The sequence below is a fragment of the Rhinoraja longicauda genome, chromosome 8, assembly GCF_053455715.1.
Source record: "Rhinoraja longicauda isolate Sanriku21f chromosome 8, sRhiLon1.1, whole genome shotgun sequence".
NCBI lineage: Eukaryota > Metazoa > Chordata > Chondrichthyes > Rajiformes > Arhynchobatidae > Rhinoraja > Rhinoraja longicauda.
Window position 1 is genome coordinate 6,185,028 of NC_135960.1, and position 13,516 is coordinate 6,198,543.

Here is a 13,516-nt window from a genome sequence, read left to right on the forward strand (position 1 = left end):
GAATGGCCTCCTCCTGCACCTATTTTCTATGTTTCTATGTTTCTATGATCACCCGTGATCACATTGAATGGCCGGTACTGGCTCGAAGGGCCGAATGGCCTCCTCCTGCACCTATTTTCTATGTTTTTCTATGTTTCTAAGATCACCCATGATCACATTGAATGGCCGTTACTGGCTCGAAGGGCCGAATGGCCTCCTCCTGCACCTATTTTCTATGTTTTTCTATGTTTCTAAGATCACCCGTGATCACATTGAATGGCCGGTACTGGCTCGAAGGGCCGAATGGCCTCCTCCTGCACCTATTTTCTATGTTTCTATGTTTCTAAGATCACCCGTGATCACATTGAATGGCCGGTACTGGCTCGAAGGGCCGAATGGCCTCCTCCTGCACCTATTTTCTATGTTTCTATGTTTCTACGATCACCCATGATCACATTGAATGGCCGATACTGGCTCGAAGGGCCGAATGGCCTCCTCCTGCACCTATTTTCTATGTTTTTCTATGTTTCTAAGATCACCCATGATCACATTGAATGGCCGTTACTGGCTCGAAGGGCCGAATGGCCTCCTCCTGCACCTATTTTCTATGTTTCTATGTTTCTACGATCACCCGTGATCACATTGAATGGCCGTTACTGGCTCGAAGGGCCGAATGGCCTCCTCCTGCACCTATTTTCTATGTTTCTATGTTTCTACGATCACCCGTGATCACATTGAATGGCCGTTACTGGCTCGAAGGGCCGAATGGCCTCCTCCTGCACCTATTTTCTATGTTTCTATGTTTCTAAGATCACCCGTGATCACATTGAATGGCCGGTACTGGCTCGAAGGGCCGAATGGCCTCCTCCTGCACCTATTTTCTATGTTTCTATGTTTCTATGATCACCCGTGATCACATTGAATGGCCGGTACTGGCTCGAAGGGCCGAATGGCCTCCTCCTGCACCTATTTTCTATGTTTCTATGTTTCTATGATCACCCGTGATCACATTGAATGGCCGGTACTGGCTCGAAGGGCCGAATGGCCTCCTCCTGCACCTATTTTCTATGTTTTTCTATGTTTCTATGATCACCCGCGATCACATTGAATGGCCGGTACTGGCTCGAAGGGCTGAATGGCCTCCTTCTGCACCTATTTTCTATGTTTCTAAGATCACCCGTGATCACATTGAATGGCCGGTACTGGCTCGAAGGGCTGAATGGCCTCCTCCTGCACCTATTTTCTATGTTTCTAAGATCACCCGTGATCACATTGAATGGCCGGTACTGGCTCGAAGGGCCGAATGGCCTCCTCCTATCACCTATTTTCTTATTTTCTATAAGAAGGGTCTCGACCCGAAACGTCACCCATTCCTTCTCTCCCGAGATGCTGCCCGACCCGCTGAGTTACTCCAGCATTGTGTGAATGGACCTGTTTTCTATGTGTGTCTGGCATGTGGTGTCTCTTTAAGCGGCTGTTGCGGTCTGGCCGCTCCCTCCCTCCCTCCTCTCTCTCTCTCCCTCCCTCCCGCAGTGGCTTTAAATCCTCCCGTCATCTCCACCGCCTCCTCCCTCCTTCCCTCCCTCCTTCCCTCCTTCCCCTCTGCGGGCAGACAGCGGGCGCAAGATGGCTGAGTCCACCAAGGGAGTGAGCGCCGGCTTCATCGCCAAGAACGTCCAGAAGAAGATCAACCGGGCGCAGGAGAAGGTGCGGGGCCGGGGAGAGAGAGAGAGAGAGGGAAGGAGAAAGGGAGGGAGAGGGAGAGAGAGAGAGGGAGACAGAGGGAGAAGGGGGGAGGGGGGGAGAGAGGGAGAGGGAGAGGGGAGAGAGGGAGAAGGGGGGAGAGAGGGAGAGAGGGAAAGGGAGAGGGAGAGAGAGGGAAGGGGAGAAAGGGAGGGAGGGAGAGGGGAGAGAGGGAGAAGGGGGGAGAGGGGAGAGAGGGAGAGGGAGAGAGGGAGAAGGAGAGAGAGGGAGAAGGAGAGAGAGGGAGACAGAGGGAGAAGGGGGGAGAGAGGGAGAGGGAGAGGGGAGAGAGGGAGAGAGGGAGAGAGGGGGAGGGGAGAGAGAGGGAGACAGAGGGAGAAGGGGGGGGAGAGAGGAGAGGGGGGAGAAGGGGGGAGAGAGGGAGAGGGGAGAGAGGGAGAGGGGAGAGGGAGAAGGGGAGGGAGAGGGAGACGGAGAGGGGAGAGAGAGGGAGACAGAGGGAGAAGGGGGGAGAGAGGGGAGACAGAGAGACAGAGGGAGGGAGAGAGACACACACAGAGACAGTGAGAAGGGAGGGTGATAGAGGGAAGGAGAGAGGAGGGAGAGAGAGAGACAGAGACACACACACACACACACAGACAGAGAGAAGGGAGAGACAGAGAGAGAGTGGGGGGGGGGGGAGGGGGAGAGGGAGAGAGAAAGGGAGGGGGAGAGAGAGGGAGAGACACACAGAGACAGCGAGAAGGGAGGGGGAGGGGGAGAGGTGGGAGGGAGAGGGGAGGGAGAGAGAGAGACACGCACACACACAGACAGAGAGAAGGGAGGGAGAGGGTGAGAGAGGGGGGGAGGAGAGGGGAGAGAGGGGGGGGAGGGAGAGGGGGAGAGAGGGAGGGAGAGGGGGAGAGAGGGGGGGAGGGGGGGAGGGAGAGGGGGGGAGGGAGAGGGGGAGAGAGGGGGGGAGAGAGGGGGGGAGGGAGAGGGGGAGAGAGGGGGGAGGGAGAGGGGGAGAGAGGGGGGGAGGGAGAGGGGGAGAGAGACACAGAGAGAGAGAGACACACATATAGAAACAGAGAGGAGGGAGAAAGAGAGCGGGAAAGAGGTGGGAGGGAGAATGAGGAGAGAGGATGAGGAGGGGAGAGGGAGGATGAGGAGGGAGGGAGGGAGGCCGGGGTTTCTGCCTCTTGCTGCGGGCGGGGAAGGACATGACAGGGCGGTGCGGTGGGACCCTGTGCGGGTCCGAGGGGGGGGAGGGGAGGGGGAGGGGGAGAGACCCCAGGGGTGGGTCCAGGTAGCGGTGTCCCGGGAGCTGCGGCTCTCCAGGAGCCGGGGGGATGTGGAGGCTGGATTCGCCGGGGATAGTATGGCCCTGGCAGCTGTGTGGACTGAGTGGCCGGGGCTTGGTGGTGGGAAGGGGCCGGGGGCTTAGTCAGGGGGGGGTCTCGTAAATTTGCGAGTCGTCCTTAAACACAGGAGAGGTGCCTACAGAAGACTGGGGGACAGGGGACAGATGTTGTGCCTCTTTTCAAAGAAGGGCCGCAGGGAAAATGCTCCACTTTAAACATCTGTAGCTCCAGCATTTTGTGGAACATCTGCAGTTGGTGAGTTACTGGAGAGTGTTGTGTTCTGAGGGATAGGACAGGCAGGCATTTGGATGGGGCAAGGGTTGACCAGGGGCGGTCAACATGGTTTTTGTAGGTGGGAGGTCGTGTCTCAACAAATCTGATTGATTTTTGTTTTTTTGAAGACGTGACCTAAAAGGTTGAGGATGGATCTTATCGAAACGTATAAGATTATTAAGGGGTTGGACACGTTAGAGGCAGGAAACATGTTCCCAATGTTGGGGGAGTCCAGAACAAGGGGCCACAGTTTAAGAATAAGGGGTAGGCCATTTAGAACGGAGATGAGGAAAAAGGAGATGAGGAAAAACTTTTTAAGTCAGAGAGTTGTGAATCTGTGGAATTCTCTGCCTCAGAAGGCAGTGGAGGCCAATTCTCTGAATGCATTCAAGAGAGAGCTGGATAGAGCTCTTAAGGATAGCGGAGTCAGGGGGTATGGGGAGAAGGCAGGAACGGGGTACTGATTGAGAATGATCAGCCATGATCACATTGAATGGCGGTGCTGGCTCGAAGAATGGCCTCCTCCTGCATATTGTCTATTGTCTATTGACCTCTGTAAGGCGTTCGACAAGGTTCCGCATGGTAGGCTGCTCTGGAAGGTTAGATCTTCCATGGGTGCCAAGGAGCGATAGATAGCTTGAATGGACGGCAAATTGGCCTCACAGAAGAAAGCAGAGGGCGATGGTGGAAGATTGCTTCTCGGACTGGTGGCCCGTGACTAGTGGTGTGCCTCAGGGTTCGGTTCTGGCCCCGTTACTGTTTGTCATCTACGTCAATGATTTGGATGAGAACATGGGCCGAAGGGCCGAATGGCCTACTCCTGCACCTATTTTCTATGCATTGATTGGGATGAGAACATGGATAGACTCGGCTTGTACTCGCTGGAATTTAGAAGATTGAGGGGGGATCTTATAGAAACTTACAAAATTCTTAAGGGGTTGGACAGGCTAGATGCAGGAAGATTGTTCCCGATGTTGGGGAAGTCCAGAAAAAGGGGTCACAGTTTAAGGATAAGGGGGAAGTCTTTTAGGACCGAGATGAGAACGTTTTTTTTCACACAGAGAGTGGTGAATCTGTGGAATTCTCTGCCACAGAAGGTAGTTGAGGCCAGTTCATTGGCTATATTTAAGAGGGAGTTAGATGTGGCCCTTGTGGCTAAAGGGATCAGGGGGTATGGAGAGAAGGCAGGTACGGGATACTGAGTTGGATGATCAGCCATGATCATATTGAATGGCGGTGCAGGCTCGAAGGGCCGAATGGCCTACTCCTGCACCTATTTTCTATGTTTCTATGCAGGCCAAGATTAGCATGTTTGTTTGCTGATGATACAAAAGTTTTGCAGACGGTGAAGATGGTTGTGAAAGATTGCAGCAGGATCTGGATTGATTGGCCAGGTGGGCGGAGGAATGGTTGATGGAATTCAAGAGACAATAGGTGCAGGAGTAGGCCGTTCGGCCCTTCGAGCCAGCACCGCCATTCAATGTGATCATGGCTGATGCAGAGAAGCGTGGGGAGTTGCATTTTGGGACGTCGAACAAGGGCAGGGCCTACACAGTGAATGGTAGGCCTCTGGGGAGTGTTGTGGAGCAGAGGGATCTAGGAGTGCAGGTGCATGGTTCCTTGAAGGTCGAGTCTCTGGTAGATAAGGTGGTCGTAAAGGCTTTTGGCACATTGGCCTTCATCCGTCAGAGTATTGAGTAGGCCATGTTGCAATCGTATTAGATGTTGGTGAGATTGGATTTAGAATATGTGTGTGTTCAGTTCTGGGCACCATGTTATATGAAAGATATTGTCAAGCTTGAAAGGGTTCCGAAAAGATTTACGAGGATGTTGCCAGGACTAGAGGGTGTGAGCTTCGGCCCAACTCGCCCACACCGGCCAACAGTCCCAGCTACACTCGTCCCACATGCCTGCGTTTGGTCCATATCCCTCCAAACCTGTCCTATCCATGTACCTGTCTAACTGTTCCTTAAATGATGGCACAGTCCCAGCCTCAACTACCTCCTCTGGCAACTCGTTCCATACACCCACCACCCTCTGTGTGAAAAAGTTACCCCTTGGGTTCTTATTAAATCTTTCCCAAATTCACCTCTGGTCATCGATTCATCTCCTCTGTGCAAGAAACTCTGTGCATCTATAGACAATAGACAATAGGTGCAGGAGGAGGCCATTTGAGCCAGCACCACCATTCAATGTGATCATGGCTGATCATTCTCAATCAGTACCCTGTTCCTGCCTTGTCCCCATACCCCCTGACTCCACTATCCTTAAGAGCTCTATCCAGCTCTCTCTTGAATGCATTCAGAGAATTGGCCTCCACTGCCTTCTGAGGCAGAGAATTCCACAGATTCACAACTCTCTGACTGAAAAAGTTTTTCCTCATCTCAGTTCTAAATGGCCTACCCTTTATTCTTAAACTGTGGCCCCTTGTTCTGGACTCCCCCAACATTGGGAACATGTTTCCTGCCTCTAACGTGTCCAACCCCTTAATAATCTTATACGTTTCGATAAGATCTCCTCTCATCCTTCTAAATTCCATTGTATACAAGCCTGGTCGCTCCAGTCTTTCAACATATGATAGTCCCGCCATTCCGGGAATTAACCTAGTGTATGTACCTGTCTAACTGTTCCTCCTCCTGCACCTATTGTCTATTGTCTGTCTAACTATTTCTTAAACGTTGCGATAGTCCCAGCCTCAACTACCTCTTCTGGCAACTCGTTCCATACACCCACCACCCTTTGTGTGAAAAAGTTACCCCTCGGGTTCTTATTAAATCTCTTCCCCCTTCACCTTGAACCGATGTCCTCTGGTCATCGATTCATCTCCTCTGTGCAAGAAACTCGATCTAGTGCATCTACCCGATCCATTCCTCTCATGATTTTATCCACCTCAATCAGATTACACCTCATCCTCCTGCGCTCCAAGGAATTGAGTCTCGGACAACTCAACCTCTCCCCATAGCTCGGAGGCGAGGGACCTGGCAACATCCTCGTAAATCTTCTCTTCACCCTTTCCAGCTTGACAGCATTTTTCCTAAACAATGTTGAAACGATGGGCCGGGAGACTTGTGACACTGGGACAGGGGAGAGGATGGGGGGTGGGGGGGGGGTGGTACCAGAGGGAGAGGGGGGAGGGAGGAAGAGGAGGTGCCATGAAGGTGGGTGACCCGGGGCTGAGGAATAGCAGTAGGAAGATTTGGTGACCGTGGACTTGGGCGACGGTGGTAATGGTGGAAGAACACTGTAAACGGATCAATTGTAATCGTGTATTGTCCTTCAGCTGACAGGATAGCACGCAACCAAAGCTTTTCACTGTACCTCGGTACACGTGATAATAATAAATTAAAACTGTAACTGTGTTCGCTGTAATAACAGTGGGTGAGGCGGAGGCAGTATCCTCGGCCCTCAGGGGTGGGGGGAAAGACAACACTAGGAGCCCGGGAATCCTTCCCCCACCCTCGACTCCATCCATGGACCCAAACAGTCTTTCCGGGTGAGTCAGAGGTTCACCTGCACCCCCTCCAACCCCACTTACTGTATCCGCTGTTCCAGGTGTCAACTTCTCTACATCGGCGAGACCAAACGCAAGCTCGGCGATCGTTTCGCTCAACACCTCCCCTTAGTCCGTCTTAACCTACCTGATCTCCCGGTGGCTCAGCACCTCAACTCTCCCTCCCATTGCCAATCTGACCTTTCTGTCCTGGGCCTCCTGCATTGTCAGAGTGAGGCCCAGCGCAAATTGGAGCAACAGCACCTCATATTTCGCTTGGGCAGCTTACACCACCAGCGGTATGAACATTGACTTCTCTAACTTCAGGTAGTCCCTGTTTTCCCCTCCCCCCTTCCCAGTTCTCCCACCAGTCTTCCTGTCTCCTACTACATCCTATCTTTGTCCCGTCCCATCCCATCCCCTGACGTCAGTCTGAAGAAGGGTCTCGACCCGAAACGAAGGGGCGGCACGGTGGCGCAGCGGTAGAGTTGCCGCCTTACAGCGAATGCAGCGCCGGAGACTCGGGTTCGATCCTGACTACGGGCGCCGTCTGTACGGAATTTGTACGTTCTCCCCGTGACCTGCGTGGGTTTTCTCCGAGATCTTCGGTTTCCTCCCACACTCCAAAGACGTGCAGGTATGTAGGTTAATTGACTGGGTAAATGTAAAAAATTGTCCCCCGTGTGTGTAGGATAGTGTTAATGTGCGGGGATCGCTGGGCGGCACGGACTCGGTGGGCCGAAGGGCCTGTTTCCGTGCTGTATCTCTAAATCTAAATCTAGAAACGTCACCCATTCCTTCTCTCCCGAGATGTTGCCTGACCCGCTGAGTTACTCCAGCTTTTTGTGTCTGCATGTGAATGAAGGTGTGGGCCTTTCTGGCTCAGGGATACCGGGGCGTTGAGCTTCCCAGCAGGATGTGAACGTCGCCAGTAAGGGCTACGTTTGCATCAACTGCATTAACTCCCTCAACTGCATCAACAACCCACAGATCAAAGACCCACAGATATAGAACTGGCCCACCCTGCACCGGCTGGCCTTTGCCTGTCTCCGCACTAATCCCAGTAGCCGTCTGTGTCTGGTTGATTGGAGAGCAGTCCCACTCCTGAAGATAGACACAAAATGCTGGGTTAACTCAGCATCTCTGGAGAGAAGGAATGGGTGACGTTTCGGGTCGAGACCCTTGACCCATTCCTTTTCTCCAGAGATGCTGCCTGTCCAGCAGAGTTACTCCAGCTTTTAGATTTAGATTTAGATTTAGAGATACAGCGCGGAAACAGGCCCTTCGGCCCACCGAGTCCGCACCGCCCAGCGATCCCCGCACACTAACACTATCCTACACACACTAGGGACAATTTTTACCCATTCAATTAACCTACAGACCTGTACGTCTTTGGAGTGTGGGAGGAAACCGAAGATCTCGGAGAAAACCCACGCAGGTCACGGGGAGAACGTACAAACTCCGTACAGACGGCGCCCGTAGTCAGGATGGAACATGAGTCTCCGGCGCTGCATTCGCTGTAAGGCAGCAACTACCGGTGCGCCACCGTGCTGCCGTTTTCCGTGTCTGTCTTCGGTTTAAACCAGCGCCTGCAGTTCCTTACTACACACAGTTCTTCTCCCTGCAGCTTCTGTGTCGTGTGACTGACTCCCATCGCCACCTCAGGTTGCCTATTCCATAACTATTTCTTTGTTGTGGGGTTTACGTGAGAGGGGCAAAATTTAAAATGAACCCGAGGTGAAGGCAGGAGAATGGGGTGGAGGGAAAGATAGATAGAAACATAGAAACATAGAAAATAGGTGCAGGAGTAGGCCATTCGGCCCTTCGAGCCTGCACCACCATTCAATATGATCATGGCTGATCATCCAGCTCAGTAACCTGTACCTGCCTTCTCTCCATACCCCCTGATCCCTTTAGCCACAAGGGCCACATCTAACTCCCTCTTAAATATAGCCAATGAACTGGCCTCAACTACCTTCTGTGGCAGTGAATTCCACAGTCTCACCACTCTCTGTGTGAAGAAATGTTTTCCCATCTCGGTCCTAAAAGACTTCCCCCTTATCCTTAAGCTGTGACCCCTAGTTCTGGACTTCCCCAACATCGGGAACAATCTTTTTATTCACAAAATGCTGGAGTAACTCAGCAGGTCAGGCAGCATCTCGGGAGAGAAGGAATGGGTGACGTTTCGGGTCGAGACCCTTCTTCAGAACGCATCTAGCCTCTCCAACCCCTTAAGAATTTTATATGTTTCAATAAGATCCCCCCTCAGTCTTCTAAATTCTAGCGAGTATAAGCCTAGTCTATCCAGTCTTTCTTCATATGAAAGTCCTGCCATCCCAGGGATCAATCTGGTGAACCTTCTCTGTACTCCCTCTAAGGCTATCATGAATGAATGAACGGCAGAGTAGACTTGATGGGTCGAATCTGCTCCTATGGCTTACGAACTTGAGGGGACAACTTTTTCATTCAATGGATGCATGGGCCAAGCTGCCAGAGGAGAATTGTGTAAGAAGGAACTGCAGAGGCTGGTTTACACCGAGGATAGACACAAAATGCTGGAGTAACTCAGCGTGACAGGCAGCATCTCTGGAGACATGGAATGGGCGTCGTTTAGGATCGAGACCTTTCTTCAGACTGAGTGTCGGGGGAGAGGGAGGCACAGAGGTAAGGAAGTGTAAGGTGTAAAAAAGAGACATCAAAGGGGACGGATGCTCAAGGAAAATGTAGAATAGATCATTGTTAGGTAGGGGAAGGTGACAACTAAGGCTTGTATACACTGAAATTTAGAAGGATGAGAGGATCTTATCGAAACATACAAGATTAATAAGTGGTCGTACACGTTAGAGGCAGGAAACATGTTCCCAATGTTGGGGGAGTCCAGAACCAGGGGCCACAGTTTAAGAATAAGGGGTAGGCCATTTAGAACGGAGATGAGGAAAAACTTTTTCAGTCAGAGAGTTGTGAATCTGTGGAATTCTCTGCCTCAGAAGGCAGTGGAGGCCAATTCTCCAAATGCATTCAAGAGAGAGCTAGATAGAGCTCTTAAGGATAGTGGAGTCAGGGGGTATGGGGAGAAGGCAGGAACGGGGCACTGATTGAGAATGATCAGCCATGATCACATTGAATGGCGGTGCTGGCTCTAAGGGCCGAATGGCCTACTCCTGCACCTATTGTCTATAAAGCAAACGATACAGTGGTGTTGTGGATGATGAAGGGTGATGTGACATTACACAGGAGTTTCACGATGAGATACTGTAGTTCCTGTGGTGAAGGTGTTCCGACAGTGTGGTTGGGTGGAGAATTTACATCTACCTTCCGTGAGATGCGAGGTTTGAAAGTTTGGACATGCAGATCTTGTAAAAACAGTCTCTTCCCCATTGCTATCTGAATCTTGAACCAATCGCCTCTTTCTCACTGGTGCAGACGAAACGTGTGGGGGAAGGAACTGCAGATGCTGACGAAGACAGACACAAAGTGCTGGAGTAACTCAGCGGGCGGGACAGGCAGCATCTCCGGAGGGAAGGAATGGGCGTCGTTTTGGGTCGAGACCCTTCCGCCCGAAGAAGGGTTTTCTACCCGAAACGTCACCCGTTCCTTCTACCCAGAGATGCTGCCTGTCCCGCTGAGTTACTCCAGCATTTTGTCTACCCTTCCCAGAGCTGCTGTTGTACGCTTACTGTGAATTCAGCCACGTTTGGTTTGTAATTATTGGACTTTTTTCAGCTTTTTTTAACGACAAATCTTTTCAGCATTCCGCTCTTTTGAATTTGTTGTACTGACTGTAACTGTCTTCGTGTTTACTGTGTGGTCGTGGCTTATTGGAACCCAGAACATCTTTCCACTCTGGTGTTTTAAGTATTTTTCAAAATGTGGAGGCCTGTGCCTATTAGTTAGTCATAATCATAATCTTACTTTATTAGCCAAGTATGTTTTGCAACTCACACGGAATTTGTTTTGCCATACAGTCAATGGACAATAGGTGCAGGAGTAGGCCATTCGGCCCTTCGAGCCGTACCAATCAGAATCAGAATTACTTTTATTGTCATCCAAAAAAACCCACAAGTCTTTTGGACGAGATTTCGTCACCCACAGTCCAACAGTAAGAGCAATAAAATAAGCAATTACACACACACAACCACAAACCAACACAAAACAAAAACTAAAAAAAGAAACATCCATCACAGTGAGTCTCCTCCAGTCACCTCCTCACTGTGATGGAAGGCCAGAATGTCTTCTCTCTTCCCCTGCCGTCTTCTCCCGCAGTCAGGCTGTTGTAGTTGCCACGTTCCAGGCCGCGCCGGATGGTGAAAGGTCCAACCCAAGCCCCGCGATCCGGGGCGGGCGAAAACGCTGCCCCGCCGCTGCACGTCGGGGCTCCCGACATTGAAGCCCCCGCCGAGCAGAGAAAAACCCCGTGGCCTATTTCAGGCCGCGCCGGACGGTGAAAGGTCCGCGGCGGGCCGACCCAAGCCCCGCGATTCGGGGCGGGCGAAGACGCTGCCGGAGCTCCCAATGTCCACCCAGGGGGCTGCGAGCAACAACACACACCAAATACATTTTCACATGAACATCCACCGCAGTGACTCCTCCACGTTCCTCAAATTTTCTACCTTTCAGGTCGAAAACCCTTCTTCGGATGGAAGGGTCTCGACCCGAAATGACGCCCGTTTCTTCCCTCCGGAGATGCTGCCTGTCCCGCCCGCTGAGTTACTCCAGCGCTTTGTGTCTATCTTCGGTGAAAACCAGCGTCTGCAGTTCCTTCCCCACACGTTTCGTCTGCACCAGTGAGAAAGTGGTGATTAGTTCAGGAAGGCGAAAAAAAAAAAAGTTCAATCCTTTTCCCTTCTTTCTTCTCCCGCGGACGAGGGCCTCGAGCCTTCCGTTGACTGGACGATCTTGGCTCCCGTAGCCGGTGGCCGGGCCCTTAACATCGGGGCGATCAAGCTCCCGCATGGGGGGAGGAGGCGATCTGGCCCCGTGTCAGGGCTGGTCAAACCTTCTGCGTCTTTGGAGCTTCCCGACATCAGTCTCTACCCGAGACTGCGGGTTCCTCGATGTTGAAATCCGCAGGCCGCGGTTTGGGGCGTCGATCCCAGGCAAGGATTCGCAGTCTCCGATGGCAAGTCCACGGCCCCGCGGTGGTGCTCAAAGTCAGTCTCGAGCAAGGCTGCCGGCTCCACAATGTTGGGCCGCAGAGCGACCGGAGATACGATCCGGAAAACACTCGCATCCCCGGCGATTGTTTCCACCGTTTTAGGCTCCTATACTGCCTTCCCGATGGCAGGAGTGAAATGAGAACGTGGCCAGGGTGGTGTGGGTCTCTGAGATGCTGGTTGTCCTTTGAGGCAGCGACTCTTGAAGCTCTACTGCTACAGAAGATGGACACAGAAAGCTGGAGTAACTCAGCGGGACAGGCAGCATCTCCGGAGGGAAGGAATGGGGAACGTTTCGGCAGGGTCTGATGAACTTACTCGACCCGAAATGTCACCCGTTCCTTCTCTCCACAGATGCTGCCTGTCTCGCTGAGTTACTCCAGCTTTTTGTGTCTATGTTTGGTTTAAACCGGCATCTGCAATTCCTTCCGGCATGGCTCAACTGCTATGCCACAAGAGCTACTGCCCTTGTACTCCAGGTGTACTCTGCAGTTGTACAGGGCCCTAGTGAGACCGCACCTGGAGTACTGTGTGCAGTTTTGGTCTCCAAATTAGAGGAAGGATATTCTTGCTGTTGAGGGCATGCAGCGTAGGTTTACTAGGTTAATTCCCGGAATGGCGGGACTGTCATATGTTGAAAGACTGGAGCGACTAGGCTTGTATACACTGGAATTTAGAAGGATGAGAGGGGATCTTATCGAAACATATAAGATTATTAAGGGGTTGGACACGTTAGAGGCAGGAAACATGTTCCCGATGTTGGGGGAGTCCAGAACAAGGAGCCACAGTTTAAGAATAAGGGGTAGGCCATTTAGAACGGAGATGAGGAAGAACTTTTTCAGTCAGAGAGTGGTGAAGGTGTGGAATTCTCTGCCTCAGAAGGCAGTGGAGGCCAGTTCGTTGGATGCTTTCAAGAGAGAGCTGGATAGGGCTCTTAAGGATAGCGGAGTGAGGGGGTATGGGGAGAAGGCAGGAACGGGGTACTGATTGAGAGTGATCAGCCATGATCGCATTGAATGGCGGTGCTGGCTCGAAGGGCTGAATGGCCTACTCCTGCACCTATTGTCTATTGTCTATTGTCTATCATATTGAATGGTGGTGCTGGCTCGAAGGGCCGCTTGGCCTACTCCTGCACTTATTGTCTACTCCAACTTTTAAAGTAACCAGGATTAGAGAGAGGAATGCAGAAAAAATGCTGGCGACTCCCAGCGGCTTGTGCAGCATCTGTGGTAAGAGAAAGAGTTAATGTTCTGGGTCCCAGACCTCAGTGGCGCAGCGGTAGAGTTGCTGCCTTTCAGGGAATGCAGCGCCGGAGACCCGGGTTCGATCCCGACTGCGGGCGCTTATCTGTACGTTCTGCCTGGGTTTTCTCCGAGATCTTCGGTTCCCTCCCACACTCCAAAGACGTACAGGTTTGTAGGTTAATTGGTTTGGTAAGTGTAAAAATTGTCCCTAGTGGGTGTAGGATAGTGTTAATGTGCGGGGATCGCTGGTCGGCGCGGACCCGGCGGGCCGGAAGGGCCTGTTTCCGCGCTGTATTTCTGAACTAAACCTTGGGGTGGAAGCATACCTGA

The 13,516-nt window shown here is 52.0% G+C and overlaps 1 protein-coding gene across 8 annotated transcripts in view; it reads left to right on the plus strand.

Annotated features, from left to right (window-relative positions):
• The first annotated feature begins 1,510 nt into the window (after positions 1-1,510).
• The window catches only part of LOC144595734 (myc box-dependent-interacting protein 1-like), a 147,933-nt gene continuing 135,927 nt past the window's right edge, over positions 1,511-13,516 (plus strand). For 6 of the 8 annotated variants that reach the window (XM_078403304.1, XM_078403308.1, XM_078403303.1 and 3 more), the window contains exon 1: positions 1,511-1,686. In XM_078403304.1, the coding sequence (XP_078259430.1) occupies positions 1,606-1,686 (81 nt within the window). In that variant the 5' untranslated portion in view covers positions 1,511-1,605. The remainder of the gene's footprint in view (positions 1,687-13,516) is intronic. The other 2 variants (XM_078403302.1, XM_078403306.1) reach the window with 1 other exon arrangement.